At 37.5% G+C, this 15,866-nt stretch overlaps 1 protein-coding gene across 1 annotated transcript in view; it reads right to left on the bottom strand.

The window, feature by feature from the left end:
* LOC138740350 (zinc finger MYM-type protein 3-like) overlaps window positions 1-15,866 on the bottom strand; it is an 86,712-nt gene that overhangs the window by 57,186 nt on the left and 13,660 nt on the right. The window contains exons 2-4 of the mRNA XM_069892879.1: window positions 13,077-13,963; window positions 1,928-2,001; window positions 1,761-1,827 (exon numbers count right to left, since the gene is read on the bottom strand). Coding sequence (XP_069748980.1) covers window positions 1,761-1,827; window positions 1,928-2,001; window positions 13,077-13,941 — 1,006 coding nt within the window. The 5' untranslated portion in view covers window positions 13,942-13,963. The remainder of the gene's footprint in view (window positions 1-1,760; window positions 1,828-1,927; window positions 2,002-13,076; window positions 13,964-15,866) is intronic.

Raw genomic sequence — 15,866 nt, 5'->3', positions numbered from 1 at the left:
ATCCAAGTATTGTTCTGTGAAATTCTGAACTGATGTCAGGCCAGGCAACTGCTCACTTTATCCTATCAATACATCATAGAGGATTTCAAATATATTCTTAACTATTATTTCATTACATCCTTTATGAATTGTGGGGTCTGCTTTCAGGACTAGTTGGTTGAGTGAGAAAGACCTGCAAATTTATATAATTTAACTGTTTATCTCAAAACAACTATATTTACAGAAGATACTCTCAAAAACATTAAAATCACAACAGATTTTCAAATTGAAAATTTACTTAGGAAAAGCACAGAAAATACTTTAAAAATTATATTTTCTATTTTTGAATCAAAAAAAACAAAAATTACTCTCATTATTTTAGATTTATAATCTTGCATCTGGTTTGTTTTCTCATACACCAGTCATCTTCAAATAAGACCCTAAAAAAACTTCTACCATACAGTACTGTTCACTCAATCCTCCTGGTTGTCCCTTACATCATCTCCTTTACATCAGAGACACTGGACACATCTTGTTAAGCACCTCTCAACACTGTCCACAATAGCATGGATCTCCAAGTGGCCATCCATCTCAATTCTCCATCCCATTCCCTTGCTTATATGTCTATGGTCTCCTGTACAGCCAGAGTGAGAACACTTGTAAATTGAAGGAAGAGCACCTCATCTTCAGAATGGGCACCATCCAATTGGATGGCATTAATATCGACTTCTCCGACTTTCATTAATACCCTCCCCAGCCCCTTCTTTATCTGTCATCTCGCCATTCCCTTTTGTACAGACATGATAAATTCTACCTTGTCTCTTGTAGCATCCAATTAACACCTTTTGTTGGTCTGGAAACCTTCTCCATTGTTTGAATTTTGAGACTTTCTGAGATCTCCTGCTTCTGTCTTTTCTAATTGTTCCTCGAAGAAGGGCTCAGGCCCGAAACGTGTCAGCAATACATATTTGTCTGCTCTAGATGCTGAAAAGACCAGCTGAGTTCCTTCAGCATTTTGGTGACTCAAATAAACCTTCTGCAACCTATTGCAGAATAGCTAGCCAAAGCAGAACCTGATTTTGTCATTTGGGTTATTGGCCCAAAAATCAATGGCTGCCCTTCCATTTTATTATCATACTGTCATCTTTTCAAGAATAAAATTATGAAATGTTTTTGCCACAGGTTTCTTTTGTCTCACAAGTTAACTAATCTACAGAATGACTTCTCTCCAATGCAAATTTCTTCAAGTCTTTCCAAGCCAACTCTTGGAACTTAATTTATTAGCTTCAGGGCAGCACGGTTGGCGCAACACTGTTACAGCTTCAGTGATCGGGACTAGGGTTTGAATCCTGCGTTGTAAGGAGTTTGTATTTTCTCCCTGTGTTTGCATGGGTTTTCTGGGGTGGGGAAGTCTCCGTTCAAAGCTTCCTGAGGGTTGTAGGTTAACTGGGTGTATTTGGGTGGCACAGGCTCTCCTGTTACTGTGCTGTATGTCTAAAATTTAACTTCAGAAATTAAATTTTTGAGTTAATTATCATCTTGTGAACAAATTTTATGAACAATACATCATTTTGCAAACTTGCACAACCAGCTTATCAAATATGCTACTCCAGGAATCATTTTGACCAAGTTCTGAGATTCATTCTTACGTCCTGATCATTGCCATTATCCTCTAATTGAAGAGCCTCTTCAAATTTCTTTAAGTTGCAGCTTGTTAGTCTCTAAATATCTTTCTTTTTATAATATGGCTAGTACCTTTTACATATGCATTAAAAACTTACCATTTGCTTTCTTATTGGATGAATAATTTTCCATTTTCAAGGACTTTTGGAGTTTTTCCTGATTTTCCTAAAAAATACATCAGAATCTCTTCTGAATTATTACCATTCATGATGTTAATAAGAATGGTTTTTAACTTCCCAATAAGTTTAAGTACAGAAGTAAATACCGTATCTTTCTCTGCTTTTTCAATATCTTCACTTGCAGTATCAGTTTTGCATAAAGATGACTTCCCCACTTTAACTATTGAAGCAGAAACAAATATATTATGTACCTTTGAGCTTAAAACAGAGGACAAACTGGTAACAGCTTAACATAGTACAGAACCAAAAGAGTATTTAGTTCAATGCTACTGTAATGTAGCAGAAGAGCCAAAAGCAACAACCATTTCAGAGAAGATTTACCAGGACGTTGTCCGGACTGGAGAACGTGTCATTTGAAGCAAGCTTGGCAGAGCTGGGGTGTTTATCTTTGGAATGATGAAAGATGTGGGCCTAGTGATCTCTTTCTTGAACCACTGCCCTCTCAAGTTTTTGCTGTTTTAGTCTTGATCACCAGATCCACCAATTTGGCCTTTCATTTAAGTTTATTTTTCTGTTTTAAATGTGAAACATTTTCTTTGGTGCTCAAGCTGCACTATAGTTTCTGCAACATGATCTGGAAGGTTTTCACCAAGCAAGCAGGAACTATGCGCTCCCTTTCAAAAAAATTCCAGGTATAATGTAACCTTGGCAATGTTTGAATTGAACCATCTCCTCTTGCCAGCATTATTTTTCTACATATGCAAAGGATATTGCTATGAATATTGCTGTGCAGTTAAAAAGGAAATATTTTCACATCACATTCCTAGGTTATATAGTGGAAAGCCTTTGATTATACCAGAGAAAATCAAATGCCACAGGATATCCCAACCTCTCACTTCCTCTTGTAGGATGGTTCTTTTAATTAAGCTTCTCCTCATTGGTGACTATATGCCCCAACAACTCTTCATAACAAAAACATTCATTCTCACTACACTTATAGAATTGAAATTCCTCATCAAAGCTCAGACCCAAACCAGCGGTCACAGCAAGACCTAAACTGAAACTCGTGAGCAGGTAATTGTTGATCAAGCCAAACTAAGATGAAATTGCCAACAAAAACTACCATTACTTTGTAGGCTCATGGATTAATCATTGTGGCCAAATTGAACTTCTCCAGGTTTTTATATTTGGGATATACTCGGACAATTACACTCAATGGCAGGTAAATACTTCCATTGTAGCATTACCAGTACAGGTGCCTAACCTTTTATCTGGGATCGTTGGGACTGGACACCTGTCATTGTTCAGAATCTTCTGGAGTTTGGAATCATTTTGATCCATTTAAGCAAATGTCTTGCTCCCCCGCCTCCATTGCACCCTCCCAGTCTATTTTGCGCCCTAGGATAGCAGAGGTGGTGGGGGGGGGGGGGGGTGTGGGGAAGCACCATATAGGAGACTCTCAACCAGTGTGTTGGTCAGGTGGATTCAGAGGTGACAGGGTGGCCCAGGAGCTCAGCCAAAAATGTAGCCATCGTTGGCTGCCAAGTGGGGCAGAAGGCCGGACATGAGGTGCACAGCTGCAGGAGGAGAGGGCCATTGGTGTAGTGGAGCTGAGTGCTGGCGGGCTGGCCCTCAGGCACCCCCTCCCCGCCATTTAACTCCCGATACAGCAGCAGGGGTGCAATGCTGCTGAGCCCAGACTTTACGGAGCGCCATGCTGACTCAATGTGAGAGCAATTGCTGTCTTCAATACCCATAATTCCCCACTTAGCTGGAACCCCTCTGCCAGCGCCAGTGTGGTTCCAGTTGCATAGGGAATTATGGGCAAGGACGGCCATTGCTTCTGCACTGAGCCAAATGGCACCTGCTTTTCTCTCACCAGGTACTGGAGCAAAGAGCCACCTTTCTACCGAAGCTGAGAGGACACCCAAGGAGAATTTATTATGGGAAATTAATGTTACTTATGTGTAATGTCATCTACTGAAAAAAAGTACCCATTTTTTGGAGGTTGCCAGTGTTTGGAATCCCGGAGAAAGGATTAGGCACCTGTATACCAGCAAAAATATGGTATTGTTATAGTCTGTTGTCATATTTAGAACCTTCAGATTTTCTTATTAACTAGAAGCAAACCAAATTGGCTGAAATAACCTTCAGTGGTGTTAATGCTCAGGAAGTGAGTCAACCATTTCACGTTTTCACTGCAAAGTCCATTGAAAGCAAAGTTGATGCGTTTGTAGACTCTCATGCTGGCATTGGCATCTCAGTTTTGGAGTGCTTGGTGAAGTTCCTGGAATATTCTTTTACCCTCCTCACTGAGTGAGCCATATTTAATTCTTCAGTATACTGACAGTAATGATTCCATCATTTCAAAAATGCAGGTTGTGCTGTAACAGTATTCAGCTGTGCTGATGTCCACAGCATCAAACAGAGTGGCAGTGTCAACTTGCTTGGCTTTGGAGATCTTGCCCATTTAGCAGAATGTGACAGTCATTAGACATTCGACTGTTTAAGGTAGGAAGAGTGAACATAAGGACATGCTACTCTTGTCAATGCAATCATGAACAGATACATGAAGCCAACATGGTTTTAACCCATGTGATTTCTTGAACACCACTTGTTCAAGTAATATCCTAAAAGATTCAACCAACATGGTCCATGAATGTGCTAACAGCAGCAAATACAGGAGACGCTCCTTAACTCATTAAAACCTCCTGCTTTAGGTTGTTACAATAAAACCAGACACTATTTTGTGCTCTGTTGTAAAGGAGTCTGCAAAATTACATGAATAAAACTAATACATTACCAAATAGTAAACAAAATTGTCTCATTTCTTTTGGAATAAAGACATCCCTGGCAAAGGTAGTGTTATTCGTTTATCAGTTGTCCTGAGACAGATGATGGTTAAGCTATTTCTTGAATTTGCTCAGTCCTAATGGTTTTTCAATATAATATACCAAGATTTTAATACAACCAATGGAAATGATTTGACTTGACAAAGATCCAGAGGTTAATGATATTCCCACATATTTGTTGTTCTTATTCTTCAGCTGGATGACAGTGGAGGCACTTGGCAACCAGAGTACCCATCTCCCCAGTAAGAGGGAAATTAAACTGGTAAATGGGAATTAAAATAAAGTACTTTGTCCACACAGCTTCAAACTTCATTAATTCAAACTCAATGAGTCTCAGGAGTTTACCATCACTGGAGATGATCTTCAACCCTGTACTCAAGTTCAATTGAGAAATTAACCTCTCACAATACAGCAATATACATGTACACAGTAGATATTGGGGATTTTAGCTTAATAATGGATGTCTTTCAAAATTATTTTGAATCTGCCTCACTTCTGTGCATTTTTATTGTTGCAAAAGCTCTTTACATTTTGAGCACCATTGATGAAACTTTTTGAACCACCTCTACTGGGGGAAATGGACCTCTGAAAAAATGTAAATGTACCCATCCCTTCCACTTTGAATATCCACGTTCAGGATGTTGTACAAGTAGAAATTTATTTTTCCATGGAGCCCACTGATTATCTATCATTGACTGGCTGCATTTTCAGAAATAGTAACACAAAAGATAAATAAATAAGCATCTAGTTTTAAACTTTCTGGCAAGTTGAATAAGCCACTACAATAATACATTCTGAACTACGTTCATATCTTTTATCACTTATGACATGTGCAACTCCATGTTCCAATACATAATGTGGAATTGAGAAATATATAAATATATGCCAACAACATGGCAGTTGAGCTGAAGAGGTGACCAAGGAGATTATTGAGCAATCTTCTTGGTCTACTGCAAAATGAGTTGTAGTTATTGGCTACATGAACTTTAGCAAAGGTTGCAACAAGGCAATGCATGGTTGACTGGTCCAGAAGATGAGATTGCATGGAATCCAAGGTGAGCTAGAAAGTAAATACAAAATTGGCTTGGCTGTAAGAAATAGAGGACGATAGTGACAAGTTATTTTTCAGGAGGCCTGTGGCAAATGGTATGCCACAGGGGTTGGTGCTGGGTTCATGATTCCCCATCATTGATATTAACAAACTGGATGAGAATGTAAGGTTTTTAAATGTCTGCGATAGTGTTACATAACCTTCTCCTTTGTTAATTATTCTAACAGAATCTTGGTTAATTGAGTCAGTGGGAAGAGGAATGGCAGATAGGGTTTAATTCAGACAAGTTCAAGGTGTCAAACCAGGATAGAACTAACACAGTAAATACTCAGTTGAGTGTTATACAAGTGCATGGATCCCTGAAAGAGGCAACACAGATTGGGTGGTGAAAGTGTTTGTGACACTTGCCTTTATCAGTCAGGGCATTCAGTGCAGGTGTTTGGACATCAAATTACAGCTGTGCAAGATATTGGCATGGTCATGTTTGGAATACAGCATGCCTTACTAATAATAGAAAGGATGCAATTAAACTAGAACAGGTGGAATAGGTTTAAAAAATTACAAGGATGTTATCCTATCAAAAGAAAATGACTGGACTTAACAATTACTCTGCAGGGAAGTGTCACGTGATGGAGTAGTGGCAGTAGGGTAAAATAACCACTCGCCAGAAAAGAAAAAAGTTCAAGTAGGCATAAAACATACTCAAGGATTGATAAGTTTTTGTTGTCGGCCCATATTCAATGGAAAGTTAGGAAAACTGAATATAAAGTGAGATTACTATCTGATCATTCACCCCTGTTATTAGCAATAGAACTGGAGGACATCCCATCAAGAACATATAGATGGAGGTTAAACTCCATGCTACTTAAAAGGCAGAAATTTAGAGAGTTTATTGAACGCCAAATTAAAACATTGAAATAAATAAGGAATCAATGAAAGATAAATTTATATTATGGGACGCAATGAAAGCCTTCAATAGAGGGCAGATAATAAGTTATGTAACTAAGATGAAAAAGGACTACAATCGGGAAATAGAGCAGTTGGAAAGGGAGATAGTAAGTACAGAAAAGGAACTAGTAAAAAGGGATGATATAACGAAAAGGAGAGAATTGGCAGACAAAAAATTAAAATACGAAACATTACAAACTTACAAGATAGAGAAGTACATAATGAAAATAAAGCAAAAATATTACGAACTGGGAGAAAAAAACCCATAAAATATTAGCTTGGCAACTTAAAACAGAACAAGCTAAAAGAACTGTATTGGCATCAAGGAAAAAAGGACAAACAAATTACATATAACCCAATAGAGATTAATGAGAACTTTAAGGAAGTTTATGAACAATTTATACCAAACTGAGAACAAGGGGAAAGATGATAAAATAGAAGAGGTTTTAGCTAAAATTGAAATGCTGAAATTGCAAGAGGAACAAAACAAACTGATAAAACCATTTGAAATAAAGTACAGGATATATTAAAAAAGCTGCCGAACAATAAAACGCTTGGAGAAGATGGATTCCCAATAGAATTCTATAAAACATTTAAAGAGTTATTAATTCTTCCTCTCCTGGAAGTAATGAACCAGATAGAAGAAACACAAAACTTGCCAGATTCATATAAGACAGCAATAATTACAGTAATACCAAAGACGGGGAAGGATCCATCAACACCAGCATCATATAGACCAATATCTCTACTTAACTCAGATTTTAAAATAGCGAAATTATTAGCATACAGATTGGCCGATTGTGTACCAAAAATACTAAAAAAAAATCAAACTGGATTTATTAAAAGATGAACAGCAGATAATCTCTGTAAATGTATTAATCTAATTCATAGATTTCAAGGAAATAAGAAGCCAACAGTGGCTGCTGCTTTAGATGCAGAAAAAGCCTTTGACACAGTAGAATGGAACTATTCAGCCTGAAGAAAACTGAGGTCCTCCATCAGCCAGCTCCCCACCATGACTACCAGCCCCCCCCACATCTCCATCGGGCACACAAAACTCAAAACGGTCAACCAGTTTACCTATCTCGGCTGCACCATTTCATCAGATGCAAGGATCGACAATGAGATAGACAACAGACTCGCCAAGGCAAATAGCGCCTTTGGAAGACTACACAAAAGAGTCTGGAAAAACAACCAACTGAAAAACCTCACAAAGATAAGCGTATACAGAGCCGTTGTCATACCCACACTCCTGTTCGGCTCCGAATCATGGGTCCTCTACCGGCATCACCTACGGCTCCTAGAACGCTTCCACCAGCGTTGTCTCCGCTCCATCCTCAACATCCATTGGAGCGCTTTCATCCCTAACGTCGAAGTACTCGAGATGGCAGAGGTCGACAGCATCGAGTCCACGCTGCTGAAGATCCAGCTGCGCTGGATGGGTCACGTCTCCAGAATGGAGGACCATCGCCTTCCCAAGATCGTGTTATATTGCGAGCTCTCCACTGGCCACCGTGACAGAGGTGCACCAAAGAAAAGGTACAAGGACTGCCTAAAGAAATCTCTTGGTGCCTGCCACATTGACCACCGCCAGTGGGCTGATAACGCCTCAAACCGTGCATCTTGGCGCCTCACAGTTTGGCGGGCAGCAACCTCCTTTGAAGAAGACCGCAGAGCCCACCTCACTGACAAAAGGCAAAGGAGGAAAAACCCAACACCCAACCAACCAATTTTCCCCTGCAACCGCTGCAACCGTGTCTGCCTGTCCCGCATCGGACTTGTCAGCCACAAACGAGCCTGCAGCTGACGTGGACTTTTTACCCCCTCCATAAATCTTCGTCCGCGAAGCCAAGCCAAAGATTTAAAGAATTAGAGGTTCAATCTATCAGAAAAATATTAATTGAATTAAAGCATTATATAATGGACCATTGGCAAAGGTAACAGTAAATGGATATGTATCGAACCAATTTAAATGAAGTAGGTCAACTAGACAGGGGTGTCCATTATCCCCCTCATTGGTCGCTTTAGCAATAGAACCATTGGCAGAACTGATTAGAACAGAAAATAAAATAAAAGGGATAAAAATAAAGGAGTATAAAATCGGCTTATTTGCAGATGACACCATAGTATACTTAACAGAACCAGAAATATCAATTAAAGAATTACATGAGAAATTGAAGGAGTATGGAGAAAGTTCAACGCAAATAAAAGTGAAGTGATGCCAATGAGTAACGTGGATTAAACAGAATTTAAAACAGAATCACCATTTAAATAGCAAACACAAGCAATCTGATACCTAGGTATCAGGTTAGATAATAACTTAAGCCACCTGTACAAACTAAATTATCAGTCACTAATAAAGAAATTGCAGGAAGACTGAGAACATTGAAAAGAAATACCGCTAAAGTTGATAGGGAGGGTAAATTGCATTAAAATGAATGTCTTCCCAAGGATACAATACTTATTTTAATTGTGGGATGAAAAGCTGGTGCAATATAAAAGCTCACCAGCATTGCATCATTTACTTAGTATATAGAAGATCCACTTAGAAAGGAAAAAAACAAATGACCAAACACCAAAATTGTTATTGACACAAAACCCACTAATCCCTTTTACAATAAATAACCTTTCCTTTAGAGAATGGGAGAGAAAAGGAATCAAAAGAATAGAAAATTATTTTTTGGGAAATAATTTATTAACATTTGAACAGCTGAAGTGCAAATATGGAATAACTCATGGTACAATGTTTGCATATCATCAACTGAAAGCTTATTTAAAGGATAAATTGGGAAACACAGATTACCAGAAGGAAACAGCTTTGAATATGCGATTACAGACACAATGATAATTAAAAGATTTATAACGAACATGTACATTAAGCTGCAAGATAAGGAAAATGATGAAATAAGCTATAAACCTAAACAAAAGTGGGAAAAGGATTTAAACATAAAGATAAAAAATGAAGCATGGGAAAAGTTATGTTCTGGAACTATGAAGAATATAATAAACACAAGGTTACGCATGATACAGTATAATTGGTTACACAGGTTGCATATCATGTCCCAAAAGATAAAAGAATAGGATCCAACATTATCAGATAGATTTTTTCGCTGCAAGATGGAAATGGGAACAGTACATGCAATTTGGGCATGTAAGAAAGTGAAAATGTTTTGAGAAGATCTAAATCAGATATTAAAAAAAAAAATCACAAAAAATCCAGAAATCTTTCTTCTAAGTAATATAAGTAAGGAATTAGGCCTCAAATTGGATAAAGCGCAAAAAGATTTATTATGATAGCCTTAGCAGTAGCAAAAAAATGTATAATGTCAACTTGGAAAATGGAAGAGAGCCTGAGACTACAGCAATGGTACATGGAAATGAATAAATGTATTCCATTGGGAAAAAAAAATAACAATTTTAAAAATAGTCACATTATTTGAACAAATTTGAGAACCGTACATGGAACATAACAGAGAGGGCTTGCCTCGGACCTCCACCCCCTAAAATGATAAGAAGACAAAACGACTTGATCCAGTGTGTAAAAGTAGATAACACATTTTTCTTGTTTATTTTTCATTGTGTGATGACATTGTTTAATGGTTTTATTGTATTATATATGTTGAATATTTATTGGTTTTGGAGAGGGTGGGGGGAAAAAAGGGAAAAAATGCCACTGTGTATATTTAATGAGAAACATTTTTATATATTTTGGTTGATATGGTTCAGTGTGAAAAATAAAAAATTATTTTAAAAAAACAATTACTCTGCAGGAATTAACCATAATACATGAATTATGCTGAAGCTAATGAATCATAAATTAGTTCTAGAAACTATCAAAAAAATTCACACAAGTCTATTTCAGTGATCACTAAAACCATTTAGATCTGCGAACTGGAAATTGGGATTGCCCAAGAAACCAGATGATCAGTAAAAAAAAAAAATAGCATTTTTCCACTAAGTGGAAAGGTGAAACATTCAAAACTAGACATCCCTGGCAGATAAACGCAAAGGTTAAAGGCAGCTCTGGCTTCTATCAAGTTTGTGGGGGTGGGGGAGAAATTTTTTTTTTAAATAATGTATAGATGATGAAAAAAGTAGAAAACAAAAAAAAACAAAATCTTCAAGAACTTTACAGCTCAAAAACTGTAGAGAAATTAGCAACAATAAAGTGAGTCCTTTCCACCTGAAGAGGATAGTTAATGTTGCAAAAGGATTAAGATTTTAAAAAGACAGAGTGCATAATTCAAAGCTACCAATTTATCAATTCTAGATGGGATGCATCCAAGGTAAGGAACAGAGCCAAGAAGAAAATAACTGTTTCTTGGATATGAATGTAAAGGACTGAGAATTGCCACTGCTACTGTTCCAAAAAAAATGTGCAGAGATATAAACTTGACAATGACAAGAATCAGTCAGATATCAGTGCCAGGAAGATAATTTTCACTTTAAACTAAAAGGAACAAAAGCCTAATGCATGCAAGTTCTAAGATGAAATAACAAAAAGAGTAGCTGCGGAAGAAATGGAAGATGTATACCAGAAAACAAAGATAATTTGTGTACACAACTGTCAATGGGATGGAATGCCAAGATTATCGATTAGTGAACAAATTTTTTTTGACTGGAGAAAATGTACAATTGGAGCCTCGAGGCGATGGCATCAGAATCGAATTTGATTCTTGTCCAAACAAGCATGGATAGACTTGACCATTGAAAGTACAATTTTGAAATCTGTAAATGACACAATGCTTGTCAATGCAGTAAATATACCACACGACAGCAGCAGATATCAGGAGTATATAAAGTAATGAAATCAATATTCTTATGGTAGATGCGTATCATTGAAATTGATGTGAAGCACTTTGTGAGAAATATCACGAGAAGCAGTATAAATAGAGGGTATTATTTCAAGAACTAAAACAGTATTTTCTGATTACATTCCCTCCAATGTTTTTGTTTTTTAACACCCCCCTCCCCCATCAGTAGCATAACGGTCAGTTATGAAAATAACTAAGAACCAGGGGAAAAATTAAGAATTCCTTTAATTCCAGCTCTACTTCCAAAGCCTTCCACCTCCAATCACTGGATATTAACCTGGAACTAGGTTGTTGGTTGGGGGGGCAGTGGTGAGAGAAGAAAATGCAGGGTTAATATGAATTTAACCTTCCCCGGTGCTGCAAATTCTGCAATCCAACAATCAATTGACTGATATCCGTGCAACATTAGACCTTTGCACTCAGCAACTCCACAAACTATTTCCAAAAAAAGGATGAATACTCAAATTTACCTTAGTTAAAACAAAATACCCTTCAACATTTGAAGAAATAAGCCAATAGTGGTTTATCCAAGTCAGAATTTGTCTTTTTTATTGCAATCCTCAATATTTCTAAATCTGAAGATAGGAGAACTAGATACGAAGACAATCTGCACAAGGCAAGATCAAATTCCCAAAACGATTAAGAGTTGGAAGTATACAAGAGGGAAAAAGTAAATTAAAAACAGAAGAAATCACATTCTGAAAAGATCTCAAGATAGTAGATAAATCTGTTAAGATTGAAGTTAATGACGAAATAAGTGCAAACAAAGCAGCAAATTGGACATTGAAATACATTTTTTTTAAATGAGGAACATCCTTCAGGACCAGTTTAGGAAAAAGATTCTGACCCAACCTTCTCCCATTCCAGAAAGACGGAAAACTAAACATTTATCAGCCTCTCAAACTCAATGTTCAAAAGTACCCAAAAATAGTCATCTGAAGTAGAAAATTGTTAACTCATGCAGCTGAATGAGAAATTTTATAGTTAAATAAGATATCCACTTAATCAAAACTCACACACCCAAATCTCAACCACTTACCCCCACCCACACATCTTCCATTTCCTGCCATGTCCAAGGTCCCCCTCTTCCTTTATTCTTACTTTTTGTTTGGGCTCTTCTATTCCAAAACAGTAAATAACAATTGATGCAAAATTTTTACGATATATTATTCAGAGAAAAAGTTAGGCCAGAACAATTACTGCATACGGCCAGAGTAGAGGATCAAACATGCAACTATTAACATCAGTGGTCTTATACAAACAGAATTGCAATGCAATTTAAGTTTTCTAAGAAAGGCTCGACTCCCAGGACATTATAACAATTGATTATTAAACCTGTCTAATATAAAAAATTGAAATCAGTAAATTGGCTGCAATTGAACTAACCTTGAGAGACTGACAAACAACTTCTGTGGGTAACTTTTTTAAACTTTACAGTGAATTAATGAGGAAGTAGAACGGGAGTCTGATACAAGTGTTTGAGAAGGCAAGGTGTAATCTGCCTTCTGAACTCAGACAATCTAGGAAGGAGCAGCATTGCAATGGAGAGACAAGCTCAGCTTTTTTTTTTAAATCCACTGATCCATAAGATAAAGTTGGAGGACCAGCTTAGAAAACGATAGATGCTTACCTTCAATCATTGATGAAGACCCTGCACTAGAAGATCGTTTAGATCGAGACTTACAAGTGTCACTTTTTTTTTCACCCAGCTGTTTCTCCTCTGATTCATTTTGTCCATTGCCTTCTTCGGTTATTATTTCTGTGGCCTTGGGTTCCTGCTCAGCGTTCACGTAACATGCGTCATCCACATCTTCACTCTGAGGTAACAGTGACCTGCTGTCTTTATCATTAGATGGTGACTGTTGACCATTATCAACCATTTCAGCAATCTCTTCCACATCTGATTCTATTCCTGCATTGCTTTTAAGGGTTGTACCTTCCTCAGGCACGTCTGTTTGCTGGGTTGTTTCTGGGATATCTTTGTTTATTAATGTATCCATGTGCTCTGGTTGATTTTCAAAAGAATACAAAGCATCGTCATTCTCAGAAACCTCTTTGACGTCAGCTGCCCCTTTGTTGGATGTTGAGTCCACAGACTGCAACAAATAATCTATTGTGCTTCCCTCTTCATCTGGTCTACAAGGATCATTCAATCTGTATAACGAAGGACCAGTATGTCCATCACCTGAAGGGGAATCATTATAAAATGCTTCCAGTTCTCTTCTTTCCCCATTTCCTTCACTGAAGTTTTTTGGTTTAATCCATACTTCATTACCTCCATCTGTATTCAGCTTTACTGTGACTTGTTCATTAACAGGTGGTGTCTTAAGGGAACTCCCTTCATCAGCAGTGGAATTTTGAACCCTTTCTAAACAAGGCTCTGAAGAATCGAATGAAACATCCATATCCACAGAAGTAGACGGATTACTGGTGTTATTTTGGGCACTTTCTTTGGGAAGACAGTTGGTAGATTCTGCAATATTGCCAGCATCCATGTTTAGATAGTTCACATATACTCTGGGGAAAATACAAAGAAATATTTGATTAAACAACATTCTTTGCAAAGAATGGTTGCAAACAGTCAATGAAATCACAGGAAATGTATGATAATCCTTCATGAGAGGGAGTCTTGAAAAGAGTTAGCAAATTTGTCATATCAGTGAAACAGCCATTTTTCCCCCAAAAATAACAACACTGGCTTAAGGCCATGGAACTACAATATCACCTCAATTCTCCATGCAAGTGATAACACTTGACCTTCACTGTTCAAGAGTGAAAAGGCATCATCGTCAAACTGGATACTGTTCATCTACTTTCTTGCAAGGATCTCTGGGTTGAATCCAAGGTCAATCTAGACCTTCAATTTTATCACTTAGACTGAAATTAATCAAATCAGGCCACCTTTATCCAGCTCGTGCATTTCAGTACCATCCCAAGTGGTGAACTAAATGACTAAATACACAATTATCGGCTGGCTGAAGTACAAAACACTTCTCAACAAATTTATATCGAATTGAATCTGCAGTTTCCTAATAGAAATTACTCATGCCAAAATGATTTGAATTCAGACTCCAACTAACACAAAACTTCTTTTACTACTCAGCCCATCCCCCTCAAGTAAAAATCTGTTCTTATGTGGCATCAACATTGGCTTGAGAAACAGCACCTTTAATCTGGGCACATTATATCTTCATAAGTGAATGCTGAATTCAGTAGCTGCAGATAATTCACATTTTCCCCTCAGAATTGCCAAGCTCATCCATCTGCAATAGTAATGCAGTTTTTTCTCTTCTCAGAAACTGCATGATTTCCTGGACATTTCTATGGCTCTGTTTTTACTTTAGATTTCTTGAATATGCAATTTGAATTTCAGCCACAGTGAGGGGACCAATAGCTTGAAAAGGGAGAACACTGCAGGGAGAACATTGCAGGGAGCAACAAAAAATTAAAACATTCTCTAAAATTGTAAGCGACTGCACCTCTGAGATGCACAGGGTTCTGAGTTTCCTGTTGAATAATTCACAAAAGACTAGTATATTGGAAGTAATTTAGGAAAGCTAACAAATTAAGGGAAAATTAATACCGAAATGTAGAGGGGGTTCTGTTTCAGGGGCAAGAGCGAGAAGTTTTGATTTTATTTAAGAATGGATATCAAAGTTCAAAGGTTTACTGAAATAGGCAGGTTGTCTTAAGGGTAAAACAGGCTAAGTTTGTATCTGCAGTTTAGAATAGCAAAAAGGGACTTGATTGAAAAATACAAGATCTTAAGAGATATTCAAAAGTGGTTGACTATTCAAGAGAGAAATACACGTACTCTTCAACTTACATCTATGTTCTGTTCTGGCCATATCTCAAAATGTCTTCTGAAACTGTAACTCGCAGGAATTTAAATTTGCTCACAACAGGTAAACTTTGTTTATTTTGAAAACAAATCCCCGACGAGGTAAATGGACAAAATTAGGACATGGATAGGTACAGAACAATGGGATGTTGTAGCCACAACAGAAATGTGCTTGGAGGTCTAGGACTAGCAGTTGCAATGTTAGCCAAAGAAGGTAGTCTTTGGAGAGTACATTGCCAGGGAATGATCATGTGAGGCAATCTGGGTAGAAATCAGAAAATGAAGCATGTACTCATCCTGATGTGTGTATTTTGTTGGACACAAAACAGACACCAGATGAGAGGATCAAATATGTAGCATTGCTGAGGTCTGTACAGTATATAAAAAAATTAAACCATTATAGGTGATTTCTCCTCAACAATGACTTGGAATGCGAAAGTGTTAAGGGATTGGACAGGATAAACTTTTTTTGGTGTGTCCAAAAAAACCTTTACTTGCAATATGCAGATATGCCTACAAGAGAAGGTGCAATAATGAATCTCATACTGGGGAATAAAACTGCTTAGGGAAGAGAGACAC

This window comes from Narcine bancroftii, chromosome 8, assembly GCF_036971445.1.
Source record: "Narcine bancroftii isolate sNarBan1 chromosome 8, sNarBan1.hap1, whole genome shotgun sequence".
NCBI lineage: Eukaryota > Metazoa > Chordata > Chondrichthyes > Torpediniformes > Narcinidae > Narcine > Narcine bancroftii.
The sequence above is the reverse complement of the archived record's forward strand: the minus strand, read 5'-3'. Positions and strand labels throughout refer to the sequence as shown.